This window comes from Grampus griseus (assembly GCF_964374135.1).
Source record: "Grampus griseus genome assembly, chromosome: 16".
Taxonomy (NCBI): Eukaryota; Metazoa; Chordata; class Mammalia; order Artiodactyla; family Delphinidae; genus Grampus; species Grampus griseus.
In genome coordinates, this window is record NC_139010.1 from 32,793,000 (window position 1) to 32,813,648 (window position 20,649).

At 51.8% G+C, this 20,649-nt stretch overlaps 2 protein-coding genes across 2 annotated transcripts in view; both read left to right on the forward strand.

The window, feature by feature from the left end:
* The window catches only part of ANXA11 (annexin A11), a 41,093-nt gene that overhangs the window by 9,808 nt on the left and 10,636 nt on the right, over positions 1-20,649 (forward strand). The window contains exons 2-7 of the mRNA XM_082673431.1: positions 14,057-14,119; positions 15,668-15,780; positions 16,726-17,112; positions 18,419-18,506; positions 18,752-18,846; positions 19,473-19,586. Of these exons, the coding sequence (XP_082529557.1) occupies positions 14,065-14,119; positions 15,668-15,780; positions 16,726-17,112; positions 18,419-18,506; positions 18,752-18,846; positions 19,473-19,586 (852 nt within the window). The 5' untranslated portion in view covers positions 14,057-14,064. The remainder of the gene's footprint in view (positions 1-14,056; positions 14,120-15,667; positions 15,781-16,725; positions 17,113-18,418; positions 18,507-18,751; positions 18,847-19,472; positions 19,587-20,649) is intronic.
* Positions 10,026-10,887, forward strand: LOC309834636 (small nuclear ribonucleoprotein Sm D2-like; the record flags this gene model as incomplete). The annotated part of the gene is given in 2 exon segments (XM_082673622.1): positions 10,026-10,047; positions 10,050-10,887. Coding segments are annotated over 2 exon segments (354 nt in total). The 3' UTR covers positions 10,382-10,887.

The following is a 20,649-nucleotide window of genomic DNA, read 5'->3' on the forward strand; positions in this document are numbered from 1 at the left end:
AAACAAAATTTAAGTGGGAGAGTCTCTTTTGTGGCCTCACCTCTCCCCTCCCCACAACAAAATAAACGTTTGTGAACTACAAAACCTCCAGGGAGCCCCAGGTCCTGGGCAGCACAAATTGACAACCACGGATCCCTTGCAGGCTCGCTCATTTAACAGATGAGGGAGAGATGCCCAGGGGAGCCTTGGGTTCGCCAAGGCCCATCCATCAGAGAGAAGCCGCTTTCCTAGACACCACGCCTCCCACCTCTCCTGCCTCCTCCTCTCTGCTCTCAGAGCCCTTTCCTCATTCTCAGCCTTAATCTCCATTCTGCCTGGGAGTGGCTCTTAAACATTTTGTGGGTATTTTCCTGTGATTGCTCGTTTGTGTTTATCTCCCCAGCTAGAGGCAAAGCCTGGTGCAGGTCAGAACTTTTGTTTTTTCCTCCTGTGCTCCAGGAAGTCTAGCCCAGCACTGGGTGCCTCTCTGAGCCCAGAGGTGGAACTAGTGTTAAGCTAATGAAACTTAACCTTCAGGTTGAAGCCCCCCCCACCCCCCCAGTCACTTGCGTGTGGCCTTTGCAAGGCTGTGGGAGAGGCCCTGCAAGTGAATTCACAAAGTCATATAGTTTTGTCGAATTTGCAAGAAAGTGTTCTGCATCCAGGGTCTTAAAAGGGCCCCTAAAATTATATAGGCTTCAGGCGCAACAAAACCTGAACCTCCCTCTAAAGATGCTGTGAAAACTCAGCCATTGGCTTGGGTCCTGCCTTTTGGACAGTGGGCCCTTGGCTTGGGAGCAGGAAGTGGGCGGGTCCTGAGCCAGCCCTGGGAGGATCTTGCTGTGTCACCTTGGCCTGTCACTTCCACTCTCTGGTTGTCAGTTTCTCCACTTGTGAAATAGGAGCCGGGGTGGGGTGGGTGGGAATGAACTGAGTCATCTCTAGGGCAGAATGATCTCTGGTGTCCCAGTTGCTTGGTTTTGGCTGGCTGGGTGTGATTTTTTTTTTTTTTTAACATCTTTATTGGGGTATAATTGCTTTACAATGGTGTGTTAGTTTCTGCTTTACAACAAAGTGAATCAGCCATACATATACACATGTTCCCATATCTCCTCCCTCTTGTGTCTCCCTCCCTCCCACCCTCCCCATCCCACCCCTCCAGGCGGTCACAAAGCACTGAGCTGATATCCCTGTGCTATGCGGCTGCTTCCCACTAGCTATCTACCTTACGTTTGGTAGTGTATATATGTCCATGCCTCTCTCTCGCTCTGTCACAGCTCACCCTTCCCCCTCCCCATATCCTCAAGTCCATGCTCTAGTAGGTCTGTGTCTTTACTCCTGTCTTACCGCTAGGTTCTTCATGACATTTTTTTTCCCTTAAATTCCATATATATGTGTTAGCATACGGTATTTGTTTTTCTCCTTCTGACTTACTTCACTCTGTATGACAGACTCTAGGTCCATCCACCTCATTACAAATAGCTGGGTGTGATTTGATTGCCCCACCAACCCGAACATCACACTGCCCACCTTTCCCCTCCCAAGAGCATTTGCATTGCTGGCTGGGTGTGCCTGGCCAGCCATAGGGAACCCACTCACAAGCCCTGGGTCTCACCACGGTGACTTTGTTGATTGATAATAATACAAGCAAGCAAAGCTTTACTGAGTGAGCTCTTATTCCCAGACATGTAGGAGACGTGAGCACCTGGTCCCTCCCTTCTTGGTGGAATGGTTTTTTCTGTGGTCTTGGTTTATTGCTTCTCTTGCTGACTGAGGTAGACTTGTGCACTGATCTCTTATACAAAGAGAGGCTTTTCAAAGAGGACACCATGGAAAGATCTGGAGGGAAGGAGAGAAGCGGTGGTCACTGTATGTACTTGCTTTCTATTGCTGCTGTAGCAATTTATCCATATTTAGTGGCTTAAAACCACACAGCTTTTTTTTTTTTAAATACCATTTCATTTTAACCATTTTTCGGTCTGCTGTTTGGTGGCATTAAGTACATTCATATTATTGTGTAACCGTCACCACCTTCCATCTCCAGAACTTTTCATCTTCCCAAACTGAAACTCTGTCTCCATTAAACACTAACCCCCGACTCCACTCTCCCCTCCCCCCAGCCCTCGGCACCACCATTCTACTTTCTGTTTCTGAATCGGACTACTCCAGGTGCCTCATAGAAGTGGACTCATAGAGTATTTATCTTTTTTTTTTTTTTGCGGTACGTGAGCCTCTCGCTGTTGTGGCCTCTCCCGTTGCGGAGCACAGGCTCCAGACGCGCAGGCTCAGCGGCCATGGCTCACGGGCCCAGCCACTCTGCGGCATGTGGGATCTTCCCAGATCGGGGCACGAACCCGTGTCCCCTGCGTCAGCAGGCAGACTCTCAAACACTGCGCCACCAGGGAAGCCCGTATTTATCTTTTGACTGGCTTATTTCACTCAGCATAATGACCTCAAGATTCATCCATATTCTAGCATGTGTCAGAATTTCCTTCCTTTTTAAGGCCAGATACCCTTCTGTTATGTATATACTGCATTTTGCTGGTCCATTCATCTGTTGATGGACATTTGGGTTGTTTCCACATTTTGGCCGCTGTGAACAATAACTTCCGTGAACACTGGTGTACAAATATGTTCAGGTCCTGCTTTCAGTTCTTTTGGGTACATATGCAGAAGTGGAATTGCTAGGTCGTACGTTTAATTTTTTGAGGAACTGCCCTACTGATTGCGGCTGCCCCATTTTAGCACATGACTTTACTGTCATACGGTTTTGTCTCACGGGTCTCCTGGTGTTTGTTGGCAGGGTTATATCTTTTCTGGAAGCTCTAGAGGGCAATCTGTTTCCTTGTCTTTTCTAGCTTCTAGAGGCTGTCTGCATTCTTTGGCTCCTGGCGCCCATCGTGCATGGATGGAATCCCTCTCAAGCTTCTTATCTCTTTCTTTTCATCTTTATTTCTCCTCATCCTTTCCTTTCATCCTTAACATAGCAAGGAAAGGACTCATGGGTCCACCTGGATAATCTAGGCTACACTACCCATCTCAAGGTTGGTAACCTTGATCACATCTGCAAAGCCCCTTTGTCATGTAGGGCAACATAGTCACCAGTTCTGGGGGATCAAGGTGCAGTCTGTCTGTTGGGAATATTTTTGACAGACCTACAAGGAACCTGATGGTGCCTTGATCGTTGGCTTTGAAAAGCCCTCCCCTCTCCCCTTTCCCTTTTTCTAAATTGTCTTGAAGCACCCATGACCGTAACGATTGGTTAGGTACTACCCTCATTGTGTGGGCTAGACACCTGGTAGACACTGAATAAGTTTGAGTGTCTGTCTAGGATCTTTCTTTTTCCCCTCTCCAAACATCAGAGCCTGTCCTCTTTGACCACTTGGGAGGGTACAACACTGGCTGAATTGGTCACAGAGTGGAGAAAACTCTCCCTATATTATAGAGGTCTTCCCTGTTCTTACTTCATTCAGTCCTCACAGTAACTTCAAAGTAGGTGGGCAGACAGCTTGGAGGTTCAGAGAGGTTAAGTTGTCCTGTGAATGTCACACAGCAAGTGGTGAAGTTAGGACCCAGACCCTACCTACCAAGCTAATGCTCCTTAGGGAGTAAGTTAAAATTAACTGAGCACCTACTCTATGCTAATAAGCTACATGATGGATAGCTTTATATGCGTGTATCAGTGCATCACACCCTCACCACCACACAGTAAGATGAATGTACTTTCCCCAGTTTTAAGGAGAAAGGCTCAAAGAGGTTAGGCAACATGCCCAAGGTCAAACGGCCAGCAAGTGGTAGAGCTAGAATTGGAACCATTGTCATTGGACCCTGTGTTTCTCCCTGGTTGCCCAGCAGCAGTGTTAGAAGATTCTATCAAGGCTGTGTGGGCCGTGGGTAAAATTCATATGACAGAGCTCTTGATGGGGGAGTGTGGGTTGTGCAAAGATGGGGGCACTGGTTTAGAGTGTGGGAAAGAGAGTAATTGGAGGTGGTAGAAGGACCTACGGAGGACCTGGGGTTGGATGTTATGAGACCCAGTGTTGGTGATGCTTAGACTGTGTGACCTGGATGAACCACCCAGCCTCCCCTTCCCCACCCAGACAAGGGAGGGGTTCAGCGAAGGAGCTCCCCAAGTTCCTTTCCAGCTGAGCTTCTGACGGGTTCATTGTGCAGACAGTACCTGCCGCCGAGCTTGGAGTGAGGTGCACCCCTGTGGGCCCAGGCGATCCTGGAGGAACAGCGCTTGGATTGGAGTTTGCAGGAACTGGAGGGACTTGAGCGCCAAGTCTGCGACAGCCAGGAGGCCTCTAGTGCTCTGGGGCTTGCGCTCGATTTACATCCGCTAGTCCCGAGGAGCCCCTTCTGATCAGGTGGTGTGATTGCCGGCAGCTTCCCCACCGGAAGTGGTGAAACTGACAGACACAGACCTGCCTCCCCAAGCCTGAGCTGCACTCAGAAACAAACCACGGTTTCCGTATTTGGGGAAGGGGAAGGGGGTATTTCCTTAGGTCCTGGCCACACCTTGGACTTAGGTGGGGGGATTTTTCTTTCACTGCCACTGTGTCTGTCACAAGAACCTTGGCGACTACAAGAACCGCAGCCTGAGCCCCCGTCATGTCTTGGGCCTGGTTGTCAGCCAAATACTGACACCATACCTGGGTTCACCTGCTTCCTCTGTGGCTGCTTTCCAGTCCTCAGAAATCCTGAATCGGGGTTGGCATTTGGTTAAGTGTTGGCTCTTCCGGAAGCCTGTTTGGTATGGGCACCTGCCACAGGGGTCTCTCCCGATGAGCTGGAGTGACCCAGGTTTGCCAGGGCTGTGCCGTGGAGGAGTTAGTAGAGAGACCTGCTGTGAATCTCCCTGTCTGCCTGCAGGTACTTTTCCATGAAGGTGTTCCCTCCTGCCTCGCCCCCTCCTCACTCCTTCTCCATTCCCACGACCTGGTCTGGAAAGGCAACTGAGAGCAGAGAATATGGTTTCTCTCAGGGCCGTCCCAGGGTGGACATGCGGACAGCAGGCTCCTGGGTGCGGGCACGGCTGGAGCTTTGTGCAGGCTGAGGCCCTGCTCCCGGGCAGGTTTCTTTTCCAAAGGCCTTCTCAAAGGTGCTTCCTGCTCCATCCCTCCCACCCCCTTTTTTTCCTGGAGCTTGGACCAAGCCTCCAGGGCACCCAGGCCTGCAGCAGGGTTGGAAAGAAAACACTGCCAGTTTCCTGTTGGTGGTTTCTCCTCGTGGAGATTGGAAAATCCAGCACAGCCATTCCCGTCCAGGATCTGCTGCTGCACTGGGCTTGGTGTGGGAGAAGGAACCAGCTGACTTTACTGCTCCTGTCCTCTGCCCTTCTTCACACTGTTCTGACCCCCAGCTCTCCACCCTGTGCCCTCCCTGCTCCCACATTTCTCATCCTGTGTATTATCAAATGGCCCAGGGTCCTCTGGGACCCTCTAATCCTGTTTGCTATTTTATGTTGGGGAAACTGATACAATGAGAGGTTAAATGATATCATGAGAACATATTTGATGTTAAACTGTTACTATCTACATTTAACAGATGTGGAAAACTGAAGCCCAGAAAGGTTAAATAACCTGCCCAAGACCACGCACCTCTTAGGGAGCAGAACTGGGATTCGAGCCTGGGCCACATCTGGCTTCAGAGTTCACGCTCCTCCCACCACCCTAGACTGCCTTTAGTGAGATGCTCGGGATCACGGGGAAACCTGGTGTCCTGCTTCCTAGGTCTGTTGTATTCCATCAACCAGTGTTTTTAAAGTTTTGGTCTTTGAAATACTAGCGTCTGGGGCTGGTGGGCCATGTGAGGAAGTACAGCGTAGGGGTAAAAGTCCTGAGCCTCGGAGCCTGGCTGCTTGGGCTTGAATCCTGGCTTATCATTTACTAGCTGTAACCTAGGGCAACTTGTATAATCTCTCCATACCTCAGTTTCCTTATCTCTTATACAGAGATCATAATCTTAGTATTTGTCTTATAGAGTTGTTGTAAAGTTCTATTCCTTGTATAGCACTTAACACAGTGCCTAGTACATAATAAGTATTCGATAAATGTTAACTATTATTATTATTGCCTAGTAAGTTTGGGAAATTGAGGGAAAAAGTTAAGCAGGCACCTTTGTTACAGGACTTCTCAGAGCCTTTATTATCCTATTAAGTATTGGCACTTTTCCAGAAGGGGATGTCGTAGGCAGCGTTTTCCAAAGTTTTTGGACAACTATTCTCTTTCTCTTTTTTAACTGGGCACCTGCTAAATTCTCAACTCATAAGATGTAAGCTGGTGTCGGGGAACACAGTTCAGGAAGCACTGAGCTCTACCTCATGCTGCCTGTTTTTGCTTGGCAAGGCTGAGCTGGAGATGGGAGTCCAGGCTAGACCTGAGCACGACTTTGAAGGACTGTGTGTGGCAGAGCTTGGGCTGTGCCAGGCTTCTCTCCTCCTGTCCCTGTAGGTATGGGGAGAGGGAGGTGGTGGGAGCCGAGGCACCTGAGGGTTTCTGGAACCTCCTGGCCATGAGGAATGTCCTTGGCTGACCGCAGTTCAAAGCAGTCATTGCACTGTCCTTGGAGGAGGGGTCTTAAACTAGGTCACCAGTGGCAGGACCGGTTGGGACCACCAAACCAGCCAGCCCAGCCTAGGTTGAAATGGTCACAGGTTTTGCAGTATGACCCTCTTAGGGAAAGGTAGGCAGACTTTGCTCCCAGCAGGCTGAGTTCTACCTTGGACCCTCTCCCCATGTGTTTGTGACTTGAGTAAACGGTGTCCCTGGCATATTTTGGCTCCAAAACCAAGGTGGTTAGAAACTAGATAATCTTCAAGTTTCCTTCCAGCGTAGGCATTTAGGAAGTCTGTAAATCTAGGATTGGGGTGAAAACCTGAAGAGGTGTCCCCTTCAGGAGTCCTAAAATCCAACTAGGAAGAGCCCCAAGAGGTGAAGCCCCCTGTCACATCCGAGGTCTGGGGAGGTGAGGGCCTGGCTCCAGGTCACTGATCGGGGACCTTTTCCATATCAACATTCTTGGAACTGACTACCTTAAATAGTCTTGCTTTGGGCCCCATTTGCGCCCTGCTCTGGGTTGTTGCCTCTCAGCAATGACCCTGGAGAGATGGGCAGTGTATGGCGGTCAGGAGCTGCTCAGACCGGCTCAGGGCTGGCTAATCCTTCATCTCCCAGCAGCCAGGTACTGGAGGTGGGCCAGGAAGGCATGTGGCTGACCGGTTACACCTTAGCCTGCCCAAACCTAGCTTTGCACTGGAGCAAGCAGAGTTTGCAGATAAGCAAATTTCTTCCTTGTATTTTTAAAAATTATACATATATGTATACACGAACATACATAAACTGTATATATATACATACATGTATGCATTTACATTTGTGTGTATGTGTGCGTGTGTTTTGTCTTGAATTATACTTTGGAAACTGCTCAGTGGCGACCTTTGAGTAGGGGATTAGAGGGGAGAATGAACTTTGTTTCTTTGTGCCTTTCTGTTCCATTTGAATTTCCCTACAGTGTGTTTGTATTCCTTTTATTTTTTATTTTTAAATGTGATTTATATTTTAGAGCAGTTTTAGGTTCACAGCACCACCTCCACCACTATCATCACCCCACATCAGAGTTACAATTGATGAACCTATATTGACACAGCATTATCACCCAAAGTCCATAGTTTACATTAGGGTTCACTCTTAGTGTGGTACATTCTATGGGTTTTGACTAATGGATCCACCATTTTAGTGTCGTACAGAATAGCTTCACTGTCTTAAAAATCCTTTGTGCTCTGCCCATTCATCCCTTCCTCCCCCTAACTCCTGGTAATCACTGATTTTTTAACTTCTCCAGTTTTACTTCTAGAATGACATACAGTTGGAATCGTGCAGTACATAGCCTTTTCAGACTGGCTTCTTTCACTTAATAATATGCACTTAAGGTTCCTCCCTGTCTTTTCGTGGCTTGATAGCTCATTTCTTTTACTGCTGAATAATATTCCATGGTCCGGATGTACCACAGTTTATTTATCCGTTCACCTTTTGAAGGCATTTTGGTTGCTTCCAAGTTTTGGCAGTTATGAAGAAAGCCACTATAAATATCCATGTACAGGTTTTTGTGTCCATGTGTGTCTTCAGCTCCTTTGGGTGAATACCAAGGAGTGCTGTTGCTGGATCATATGCTAAGAGTAAGTATGTTTAGTTTGTAAGAAACTGCAAACTGCCTTCCAAAGTGGCTGCACCATTTTGCACTTCCACCAGCAATGCATGAGTTCCTGTTTCTTCACATCCTCATCAGCATCTGGTGTCATCAGTGTTTTGGATTTTGGCCATTCTAATAGGTGTGTAGTAGTATTTCATTGTTATTTTAATTTGCAATTCCCTAAGGATGTAGGATGTTGAGCATCTTTTCATATGCTTTTTTGCTATCTGTATGTGTTCTTTGGCAAAATATCTGTTCAGGTCTTTTGCCATTTTTTAATTGAGTTTTTTTTTTTTTCTTTTTAATTGAAGTATAGTTGATTTACAATGTGGTGTTAGTTTCAGGTGTACTTTATTGTTGAGTTTTTAAGAGTTCTTTCTGGATTTTGGATAACAGTCCTTTATCAGATGTGTCTTTTTAAACATTTTCTTCCATTCTGTAGCTTGTCTTCTCTTCCTTTTATTTTTAAAAAGAAATCAGCAAGGATCATCTGAGCTGCATGGTTTAAACTCTACATTTAAATTTTTGCATAAACACAGATTGAGGATTTAATGTTAAAAAACTAGCACAAATAAATACTCTAGCCCCCAGACTGGGAAGGCCGGTGGAGGGGTCATCCCACGAAAGCGTCCACCCTAGTCCAGGCCCTCTTGGTCTGCTGCTGGTCACTGGGGCGGGAGGTCTCACGGCCGTGCAACTTCTGGCCCTGGGAGACGCGTCCAGGTCTCTGCCTCCTCTCAGTGTTAGCCCGCTGTAAGCTGTGTCCCCACCTGGCCCTCTGGGGAGGACAGTGCTATATCCTTGTGTGAGGCATGGCCCTGCCACCATCCTTTTTCCTCCATGTCCCTGGAAGTGAGGCAGGACACCAGAAGATGTGCATAGTGCATCGTCCAGCCCGTCTTGCCATCTCCCACTGTGGGGGTTGGGGGAACAAGAAGACTCCCCATTATGGGGTGTGTGGCTAGGTCAGGGTAGTGAGGTGCCTCTTGTTCTGGGTGATTTTGCCTCTTCTCCCAACACAACAATATCTAGATTCCCGTGATTGGGACTCTGGCTAGGCCTTTGCGGAGCCCTTGAAACTGAATGGTATTCTTGTGTACATGTACACAGTTTTAGGGAACAGGCCATTCTACAGTCCCTGAGAAGCCCCCTATGTACTTGCTGTATGCTTTCAACATTCACCTAGGAAACTGAGGCTTGGTCTCATGGGATCTTGGGATGCCCAGGTTTGGTGTTTATCCTCAGAGTTTACTGCTGGGAATAAAGGCTAGATAGAATAAGCTAGAAAGTGTCGAAGTACCTTAAAGGAAAGTTTGTTTCCTAGAGTGTGGAGCACAGAATCAGTTACATCAGAACTTCTGCAGGACTTCCCTGGTGGTGCAGTGGTTAAGAATCCGCCTGCCAGTGCAGGGGACACGGGTTCGAGCCCTGGTCCAGGAAGATCCCACATGCTGTGGAGCAGCCAAGCCTGTGTGCCACAACTACTGAGCCTGCACTCTAGAGCCTGCGAGCCACAACTACTGAGCCTGCGAGCCACAACTACTGAGCCCGCACACCACAGCTACTGAAGCCTGCCTGCCTAGAGCCCGTGCTCCGCAAGGAGAAGCCACCGCAATGAGAAGCCCACGCACCTCAACGAAGAGTAACCCCCGCTCGCCGCAACTAGAGAAAGCCTGCGCGCAGCAATGAAGACCCAACGGAGCCAAAAATAAATAAATTAAAAAGAATCCCTGGAGGTGGGAACGGGATGCTTGTTTATATTTCGGATTCCTGGACCCTTTTCAGACTGAAGGGCCCAGAATGATTGCGGCCAAAGCCTCGGCACTGAGAGTGCGGCCACCACCATCGCCAACATGAGCCTCCTCAACAAGCCCAAGGTGAGATGACCCCGGAGGAGCTGCAGAAGCGGGAGGAGGAGGAGTTTAACACAGGGCCACTCTCCGTGCTCACCCAGTCGGTCAAGAACAACACCCAAGTGCTCATCAAATGCCACAACAGCAAGAAGCTCCTGGGCCGTGTGAAGGCCTTCGACAGGCACTGCAACATGGTGCTGGAGAACATGAAGGAGATATGGACCGAAGTCCCCAAGAGTGGCAAGGGCAAGAAGAAGTCCAAGCCAGTCAACAAGGACCGCTACATCTCAAAACTGTTCCTGCGTGGGGACTCGGTCATTGTGGTCCTGCGGAACCCGCTCATTGCCGGCAAGTAGGGGACTCCTCCCTGCCGTCAGAACTTGCCCCCTCGTTTTGCGAAGACCTGCCCTTTGTGCTGGGAATAATAAAGTCATGTGTTTTTTCTAAAAAAAAAAAAAAAAGCCTCAGCATTTTTAGCAAGCTGTCCAGGTGATTCTCACGCGTGATGAAGCAGTGCTACAGAAAGTGTAGTCCAGAGTCAGGAGCATCAGCATGTTTGGACAAGTCTCAGACCTACGCTTGCAGCGACTGTGGGGGCAGGACCCAACAACCTGGGTTAAAACAAGTCCAGCAGGTGATCGTTTTGCAGACTGAAGTTTGAGAAGCACCAGTTTAGCCAGAGAGGGCCACAGCTGGGTGAAATCAGGCATACAGGTGCAGGTCGATGGTCCCAGTGAGGAAGGAAGGGTGGTATCTGTGCTGCATCGTGCCCCAAGAGAAGCGGGACCAGAGGCCGGAAGTTCCCTGCAGGCTGGTTTCTAGGAACTGGTTGAACGCCTGTACCTGCGTGGTCCTGGGTGGGCTGATGTCGGGCTGGGAGTTGGTCGGCAGCGACAGTTCAGGAGTGCTCTTTCTGTATCACTCGCCTGGAAGAACGCAAATGCCATGCTTTCCCGATCGGTGGATATAAAAGAAAGCTGAGAGAGAGTGCTAAGATGCTTGATGTTGGTCAGGATGGCAGGTCTCAGTAGGCTAGAGGGACGATGGGCAGAATGGAAGAGAGAAATTTAACAGGAATCAGCATCCTGTCTCCATTGTCCAGAACACCCAAGTGTTACCCATCGGGGAGGTGGGGGGGGGGAGGGGCGGAGCTACTGCCCTGTGCTCTCCAGTCACCCCTGGGGCCTTTGGTTCCCAAGAGAGCTCAGAAGGAGAACGGAGTGGGTCGCAGACGCGAAGCTATTTCAGGCAGGAAATGGTGGGAGAAAAATGAGAAGACTGGAGGTGGTCTCTTGGGGAGAGGTGAAGATGGGGTCCTGGGGGCATCGTCAGGGAACTCTGGGAATGAGCACCATCACCCTGTGAGCGGGCTGAGGCTGGCCTGCGGTCCTGCCCCAGGCCGAGAACCTTAGCAGTCCCTTCAGGTCCAAGTCCCACGGTATATTTATATAATAATGCCAACCCCAGGCTCAGAGCTGGGCAGCCTTGCACTGAATGGACCCTGTGTGAGTTATTCAAATCTTGGAAGAACAGCACGGCCTCAAGTGAGCTCAGAAATCCCCACCTGAATTGGGCCTTTCTTAAAGTTGTTTTTTTTAATTGGCATACATGCATGTGGCAGGAGATGCAAATATAAACAGTGAGCTTCATTTCTATTCCAGTTTTCCCCTCCAGAGGCAACAAGTGTTACCCAGTTTCTTGTTTAACATTCCAGGGATGGGTGTGTGTGTGTGTGTGTGTGTGTGTGTGTGTGTGTGTGTGTGTGTGTGTGTGTGTGTGTGTGTGTGTGTGTAGCACTAAATTTGTACATTTTCTTTTTTTAAACGAAGTTAGCATACACACAGCACTACACCTCGATTAATAATGGCGATCGTTTCAAATCACCGCTTACAGAGCTGGCTATTTCTGAAAAAGCTGCGGAGTATCCCTGTGTGGATCTGCTTGATTTACTTAACCAGCCTCTCGCTGGTGCATATCTGGGGGCTCCTTCTTGCTGTTGTGGCAGGTGCCGCAGTTTAGTGTGTCTGGGAAACAGACTTCCAGAAGTAGAGCTTCTGAGTCAAAGCGTGTGTCATGTTTAATTTCTACTTCTCTATTTTTAACTGGCAAGTCAGCATATTAGTGAGGGTGAATATCTGTAGTTCCTTTTCTGTAATTGTTTGCATCATTTGAGTTTCTATAAAGGTTACTGGTCTTTTTCTTATAAAACATTTTTCCTAAATTTGTCACTTCCCTAGTCTTTATGTTGTTTTCGTTACTTGTTTCTTACGCAGAAATTTAATTTCATCCTTGGGGATAAGGGCTACTTCTTATGCTTAAACTTGGTCTGGCTGAAGTTTTATCTTGGCCTATGGAACAGGGTAGGATCCAGCTTTTCTGTTTTGTTTTTCCATCCGACTGTGGATGGGCCTTTGGGCTCGTTCTCCTGGGAGGTGGTCTCCAGAGACAAAGGTGTCAGTAGCACAGCTGCAGCTCCCCCTGTTTTTCTGAGGGCCGGTTTCTCTTTCTTCCATCAGAAAGTTCCTGGCCCATCCATCATTTGCCTCCCCAGGGTATCTCCTCAACAATGACATCCGAGGGTTCTGGCAGATGGGTCAGACTGAAAGCACCACTAGGGACCTCAGTCACCACGTGACAGCGTGCTTGGGAAAGGGCCTTTGGCCCACACCGCAGGTCGCCAATTCTAGCTCTCTCCAAGGTCACTAGGCCATCATCCGGCCTCCCATTGCAGTCACCAGTGGGACCCACTGACCCAAACAAATTACCATGCCCACAGAGCTGAGAACCCAGACCCACCCCATGGGGACCGGTGGCACCTTGAGGAAGCCCTTCAGCTTCCTTGGAAACAGCATGCCTAGTTCGCCAGTGAAGCTGTGAAAGGCAACCAGAGTCTTGTAGGTGACTGACAGCGTCTAGAGCAGTGTTTCTCAAAGTGGGGTCCTTGGACTAGCACCTGGGAACTAGTTAGAAATGCAAATTCTGGTTCTACTGATTCAAACCCTGTGGGTGGAGCCCAGCAATGTGTTTAACAAGCCCTCCAGGTGGTTCTGATGCACACTGCAGTTTGAGAACTAGCTTGGGACCCAGCCTGGGAAGAGAGCAGCTAACCTAGGGTCAGCAGGTGTGATTGTTAAGGGGGCCCGTAGGTTTCCTCACTCTCACTGGTTGTTGGATGCCTCTCAGACGGCAGCAGCCACTGATTAGCAAGAGTAGGCAGGTTGCCTGACAGTGTGTGGTGTTACGGCAGATCTGTGTCCCTCCTGGGCAGTTCCACTAACATGAGACACGGCAGAGGGATCTGTACAGAGAGGGACTTTGTGAGAACAGATATCACACCATCACCAACAGGTAAGAGCTCTAGGTTCTGGCCTTTCTCCTTCCCTTACTACTGATCTGCAAGTCACTTACCTTTCTGAGCTCCATCTGCCCCATCTGTAGGGACAGGATTGTGCTCCCTCACTTGTCCTGATTCCAGATCCTGGATCAGATGAGCCCTCCTGAGGTCTCTCCTTGTTTCTAGGAATGATGATATGATACCCCGTTCCCTTGCCTGGGGAACCAGAGGTTGGAGAACAAAAACCGTAGTTTGGGGCAGAGCCAATTTGGAGGCCGCTGTGTATAGCTTGGGGTCTGTAGGTTGGGCACAGGGAGATAGGGGCTCTGGCTTTCCCTGTTGCTGGATGGATGGTGATAAAGAAGATACCGGCAAATAGACCTGGATCTCCCTGAGAATGAGGTGGGAGAAGAGCTTCACACGTGCTGCATCCCTTGTCAGCAGAAGTGGGAATGGAGCTTGGGTGAAAGGGGTTTTCAGGGAAACTCACTGGTTCATTGGTGATGAATCCTGTAATGCCCCCGGTTGCTGTTGCTGGCGGGGGCCCGGCAGGTACAGGGTGAGCTGGGCTGCCCACCATGGGTCAGGCCTGATGCAGCTCCTCCTGCAAGGGCCAGCTTGCGGCTGACACTGTTCTCCGGTAAGACTGGTGAGAGCCCCCGGCAGAGCCTGAACACACTTTCCTCTTTCCTTTCAGATCTAACCATGAGCTACCCAGGCTACCCCCCGCCCGCAGGCGGCTACCCGCCAGCTGCACCAGGTAAGAGGGTCTGGGGCAGGCGAGGGAGGGAACGCCCTCTCTGCTCAGGGCCCAGGAGTGGAGAGGGGGAGTGATGGTGTTTTCCAGTTATTTCCTTGCTCCCTTCGGACCCCCACAGTGCAGCCAGGCAGGGAAGGGGCTGGAGAAGAGCTTGGACCTTGGGGCCAGGCGAGGTCAGGGTTTGAAGCCACTTCTGGAAAGCCAGGACCAGGCCAGGCCCCGACCTCTTGCCGTATTAGCTGATAGCAGCAGACAAACGTGTACCGTTCTCTGAGACTCAATTTTCTCCTTTGCAAATGGCTTCAAGCACCTCCATCCCTGGGCTGGCCCAGACAAGAACACGGTAGCCAGGTAAAGCCTCTGGCACAGTGTCCTCTGGAGCACTGCTAGGTGACGACTGCCCATTGTCGCTTCTCTTGCCCTGTGCTCAAGGTGTGTGGTTTCCCAGCAGCAGGGCCCCTGCAGAGGGAGGAAGTAGAGGCAGTTGCTAAGGGTCAGACGTTACTGCTGCAGCTGCTCCTGTGGCCCGATAGCAGGGAGGCTGCGCCAGCTGGTCAGGCACCCATGTCCTACCACTGCCACCTCTGTCATCACCTGAGCAGCAAGAGAGGGAGCAGGCGGGCGATTCCGGGAGAGCTCCGTCCTGAGTATCCCGGAGCCCTGGGGCTGGAAAGCCAAACACGGGGCCCTCAGGGCCTTTTCGCTGTCATGGACAGGGCTGCATCTAACAGGCCAACAGCCCGCAGGATGATGCTAGCTGCCTAGCTGCCGTGCTGCTTGTCGTGGTGACAGCTGTAACATGTGAATGCTCTCCGGGCTCCCAGCTAAGCCCTGCCCGGCATTAACTCTCTTAATCCTCCTCACAGCAGTTTGAGGCAAACACCAATTATCCCCACTTCACCTGAGGAAACTGAGCTAGGGTGGTTGAGTGCCTTGCCCCGGGGCACATACCCCGGTCCCGATGGTTTCAGAGCTGGGGGTCTTTACTGCTGTTCCCCTGTTGTCCCCTGACAAGGACAGGTGTCTGTTTTCCATAACCGAGCCCTGTCTCCCTCCATCCTGTCATCCTGCCTCTCCCTGCCCCTTACAGACTTGTGATGACAGCACACAGCCAGATTGGCAGGACACCCCACCCCGACGCCCACCCGCCTCCACCATGGTTCTCCATCACTGTGGACTCTCAGTGATCCCTGAGCTTGCCGCTGCCCTGGGCTTGGCACAGTGTACCCGAGTGACCTGTCTTTATGTCTATACTCCCACTCCATAGGGGTGAGCCCAGGAGGGCAGGTCTGCCCTTGGCCCTCCTACCTTAATACCCACAGAGGGTCTTGGGAGTGTTTGCTGAACACCGAATTGAAGGTTCCCTCCTCCCTTCCTCTGGCAGCGGGATCTGGCTAGACTTTGTTGCCCGAGTGTTTGCCGTGTGGTCTATATAGGACTGTCCGCGGCTCTGCTTGGCTTCCCCTCCGACCACCTGGGAGCTTGATGTCTCTGCCTTGTCCTGCTGGGGAGCCGCAGGGGCGCTGACAGGCCCGGTGTTGCTTTCAGGTGGCGGTGCCTGGGGAGGTGCTGGCTACCCACCACCCAACATGCCCCCCATCGGGCTGGATAACGTGGCCACCTACGCAGGGCAGTTCAACCAGGACTACCTCTCGGGAATGGTGAGTCCAGCCCTCCTGCTGGGCTGCCCCAGGGGCCACACCGGCGTGGCCAGAGGGAGAAAGGCTGCTGGCTTCCGTGGTGTCGGGGGGGTGGTGTGTGCACGTGCGTGTGTATCTGTGGGCACCGAGGGTGTTGAGCTATATCTTGGGACATGACGGTTTCCATCGGGGCTCTCACCGGCTCACTGTCCCTCTCTGCATCTTGATTTTCCCGTCTGTAAAATGAGCGGTGGGGGAATGCATTGGGCCACATGGTCTTCCAGGTCCCTTTCAGCTCTGGGGGATTGGGTAGGGGTGGGGCCTTCGTGGCGTATGCATCGAGCACCTTCTGCATGAGCTCAGCGTAGGGATAGAGGGGTGAGGGAGTGCCCCTGTGTGTGCACGCATGTGCCCTGTGCAGGTGGCCACACGCGTGCGGGGGCTGCTGGTACACGGGGATGACTCTCCTGGTTGGGCCTGGCAGCAGGTGCCTGGCAGCACGGACGCACGTGCTACTCTTGCTGATTTGCTTGTAAAGTAGCGTATTTTATCCTCTAAAAACACACGTGTGCTCAGTGTAAGCGGTGTAGCCACTCCACAGCCTAATTGTGCCCGGCCCATTCTAGGCGCTGGAGACAGAAAAATCCCAGCCTGGGAGGACTTACCATCCACTGGGAAGGGACAGGCAGTAGCATAAGGAAACGGTGTGGTGTTAGAGCAGGTGTGGGTTCTTTGGGCACAGGGCAGGTAAAGGGGGTCAGCAGTGCAGGTAGAAGGCGTGTAGCACAAGGCGGGTGGGCAAGGTGGGCCTTGCTGAGAAGCTGGTGGTGCTCGGACTTGGCTTGAGCTGAGTGTGGCTCCTGGGTGCCCGCTGCAGGGCTCAGGGCGGGGAAGGGCAGATGGACGGAGTATGGCTGTGCCCCTCAGGGGCTGTTAGTCTAAGGTTCTTGCTTCGTGGACTTTCAGGCTGCCAACATGTCCGGGACGTTCGGAGGAGCCAACGTGCCAAACCTGTACCCGGGGGCCCCTGGGGGCGGTTACCCTCCCGTCCCCCCGGGGGGTTTTGGGCATTCCCCTTCCGCCCAGCAGCCTGTTCCTCCATATGGAATGTACCCGCCCCCTGGAGGAAACCCACCCTCTGGGATGCCCTCGTATCCGCAATACCCAGGGGCCCCTGTGTCAGGCCAGCCCATGCCGCCCCCTGGGCAGCAGCCCTCGGGGGCCTACCCTGGACAGCCGCCCATGACCTACCCTGGGCAGTCGCCAATGCCACCTCCGGGACAGCAGCCGGTGCCAAGCTACCCAGGGTACACTGGGTCCGGGACCGTCACCCCTGCTGTGCCCCCAGCCCAGGTGAGTGCCAACTTTGTGCTACTCTCTGTCCAGGCCTGGCTCCGAGGGCCTGAGACATGTGGCCCAGTGTCCTCTGCCAGCAGGGCTGGGGACCGTGCAGGGGACAGGGGAGGACTAGGTCCTCCAGCTCTAACTTGTAGTTTTCAGCGTCACTTCCTCACAGACTCCCCATCCCCTGTTTGTGCGCCTGAGGACCTAGGGAGCTACTGTCTTTGTCCCAGCTTGTTAGATGGTCCCTGTGGGAGCTGGGTCTGAATGCCTCCGGGTACTCTTCATTCGTCTGGTGTTATTTACGGCCTGGATTTTGTAAGAACTGGTCTCAAGGCCTTTGCCCAATGGCTCTTAGTTTTCAATCCCCCGGATGTGCCCTCCCAGACTAGCTTCAGAGGATTCTTAAAACCAGCTCCTTTGGGTAGGGAAGATTGTTGGCAGTTCTTTCAGGGCTGCTCTTGGCTCGTTTTGGAGAGCAGTTCATGTTTGCAGAGCCTAGAATTCATTGTCATGGTTACACAGCGAAACCAGCCAAGCACAGGGCTAGTGGTATGTGGTTGACTACTATTTTTAGTCAGAGGGTCCCTTCCCCTCCCTCCCTCACACCCACACGTCCCCCTACCCCTGCCCTGCTCTGCAGCCTCCCTCTCTGCCTTCCCCCTTATTCTTTTCTCTCAGCTTGTCTCCTTACCTCTGTTAAAACCAGTTTGTACTAGACAATCCACCGAGGGAGAGTTCCGGCAGGAAAAATCAAGTTTGCTTGGAGTGTGGCTGTCATGTCAGGAAGGAGCCCAGCAGGCAGGCGGGTCGTAGAGTCCGGAAAACAGTGCCGGGAAATGAGAACTAGTCCGAGAGGTAGCTGGGCTGCATGTCCCATCGTGAAGGCTGGACACCTGCATCACAGAGGGAACACCTGTTTCTCGTGTGCACAAAGGTGGACTAAGCAGGCCCGCTAGGGAAGCCCTGATGTGTGCTGTGGTGCTGAGGCCTTGAGGAGAGGCCGCACCCCTGTTCCCGAGGCCTCCCCTTCATCAAGAGCCCGGGCCCAGGCCTGGAGGACCCAGGCATAGGGTAGATTTTCAGCATCAGGACTCAGTTCTAGGTGGGCTCCTAGCCACGGGAGCCAGGCAGACGTTTCAGTGCCAGGACAGGTAATGGTCACGTTAGGCCGACTCAATGTCGAGTCCCCTGTGCTGTTGATTGCAGGCTCCTTCAGGTACCCCAAGTTTTAGAGGAAAGGTCATTTCCAGAGTCTGGGGCAGGTAGTCTCACGTCTGGGGGATATAGCATTCTTGCTGTCTGTCTGTCTGAGCAGTTTGGAAACCGAGGCACCATCACAGATGCTCCTGGGTTTGACCCCCTGCGAGACGCCGAGGTCCTGCGGAAGGCCATGAAGGGCTTTGGTGAGAGACCCCAGGTGGTGCGAGTCCTATCACCCCCGACTCCCTAGGCAGTTACACAGTGGCTCTGTGGGCTGGGGTCGCTGGGTGGAGGCAGCCTGGCCCCAGTGGTGGAGGAAGAGAAGGTGGATATGGGGGTGCAGTTGGGATGCCCAGGAGAATTGGAAGACCCAGGCCAGGAAAGTCTGTAGCCGCAGAGCATCCCCACAACCCCCAGCCCTGCCCACTCCCACCTCTCCTTCCTCCAGGGACTGATGAGCAGGCCATCACTGACTGCCTGGGGAGTCGCTCCAACAAGCAGCGGCAGCAGATCCTCCTGTCCTTCAAGACAGCTTATGGGAAGGTGAGTGTTGGCGAGATGGCGGGGTGTGGGGGGGTCCCTCCTGACTTAAGGCATATCCTCTAGCACAGCCCTACTCCTGCTTTTCCTTGGGGCCTAGTGGGTCTAGATCTCCTGGACAAACCATAAGGCACACTAGGGCATTTCCTGCTGTCTCTCAGCTGATGGCATCTTCTAGAAGCAAAGGATGCTCTGAAGGAGAAATTCCAGAGTCCACAGGGTACTGAGGTTTGATGAGAGGCACCCAGGAATCTGGGCTCCAGTCTGGCTGTGCACGACTCACCAAGACCATGGGCAAGTTATTTCCCTTCGAAGGAAGAGGCTTTAAGTACTGAACAAATGCACGGGGGCCGTATTTTGATTCTGGGGGCTTTCAGATCTTTAGGTAGGTAACCACTGGGTACATGTAGGCTAGTGTTCTGGCCCGGTGCCTCTCCTACTTGAATGGCCATGAGTCCCCTCGGAATCTGGTTTGAATGCAAGCTCTGATTTTGCAGGTCTGGCTGGGGCCTGAGGTTTGGCTCTTCTGCAGATGCTGCTGGTCCCTGGATCTGGGATATTGTCCCTATTGGTCACCTCCTGTGGATTCTGAAAATAGGTTTTGTTTGTTTGTCTGAATGTCCAATCAGGATTTGATCAAAGATCTGAAATCTGAACTGTCAGGAAACTTTGAGAAGACAGTCTTGGCCCTGATGAAGACCCCGGTCCTCTTTGATGCTTATGAGATAAAGGAAGCCATCAAGGTGTGTATGGGTGTGTGTGTGTGTGTGTGTGTGTGTGTGTGTGTGTGTGTGTGTGTGTGTACCCGTGTGGGCTGTCTTCGCTCACTTATTAGCTACGGTTGTCAGCGCGGCTCCTGGGCCCTCCCGGTTGGAGTCCAAATGCTGTAGGAAGGGGAACTTCTGGTGGCTCCCCCAAGAGGCAAATGAGGCGTCATTCGTCATCAGGGAGCATCTAAGTCTCTCCACCTTAAAAACACGGTGGGGGCTGGGGAGCTGGGGTTGCAGAGGGAGCTAGTGATGCAGTGATAAGAGTGGGAGGTGTGGATTGTATCCTCATTCATTAGGACTCTGTTGTTAGCAGATAACAGAAACTGCACTTGAGGAGCTTAAGCGGAACAGCAGCCTGGCTTGGCGAGGGCCGGGGGCCGGGCAGACTTTCTCTCTCATCTCTGCTGCTTCTTGAGTGTCTGCTTCATTCTTCCATCTGCTTCTGTGTCTCTCCTTCCTTAGCACAGCATCCCTGTCGACCCCTCTCCATGTACCTGTCAGAGATCCAGCTACAGAAGAGGCCAGCTGCCCCTTGGTTCAAATTCCAAATGGGGGCAGGTTCTGATGGGCTTCGTTTGGGTTTAGTATCCCCCTAGTTCAATCAGTTATGACCAAGCGGAGGGTCCTGCACGTTTTGTACAGTCCTGTGGCTCCCAAGACCCCCAGCAGGTGTCCTGTGGATGGGGAGGAGCCACACCCACAGACAGGGGAGTCCTTGTGAACTGAGCAGGTGCCGCAGAAGGAATCTAACATTCCTCAGGGGCCTGATAGGCACAGTGACTTTTCTTGCCCCCACGAAGATGTTACCTGAAACTGGGTTCGCCTTTTTGTGGCTGTCAAGAGACCCAGCCAAGCCAAAGAGCGAGGCAAGGAAAGATTTATTACTTGCAGCAAGTAAGAACATTGGGGATCTTTCCCAAAGCCGTATCTCCCGGAACTGCAAAACTGGGGAAGTTTTAAGCTAAAGGCACATACATATTCATGAAGGGGCACAGAGTCCAAACTTGAAAAGGCCAACCTCTTCATCCCTTAGGTT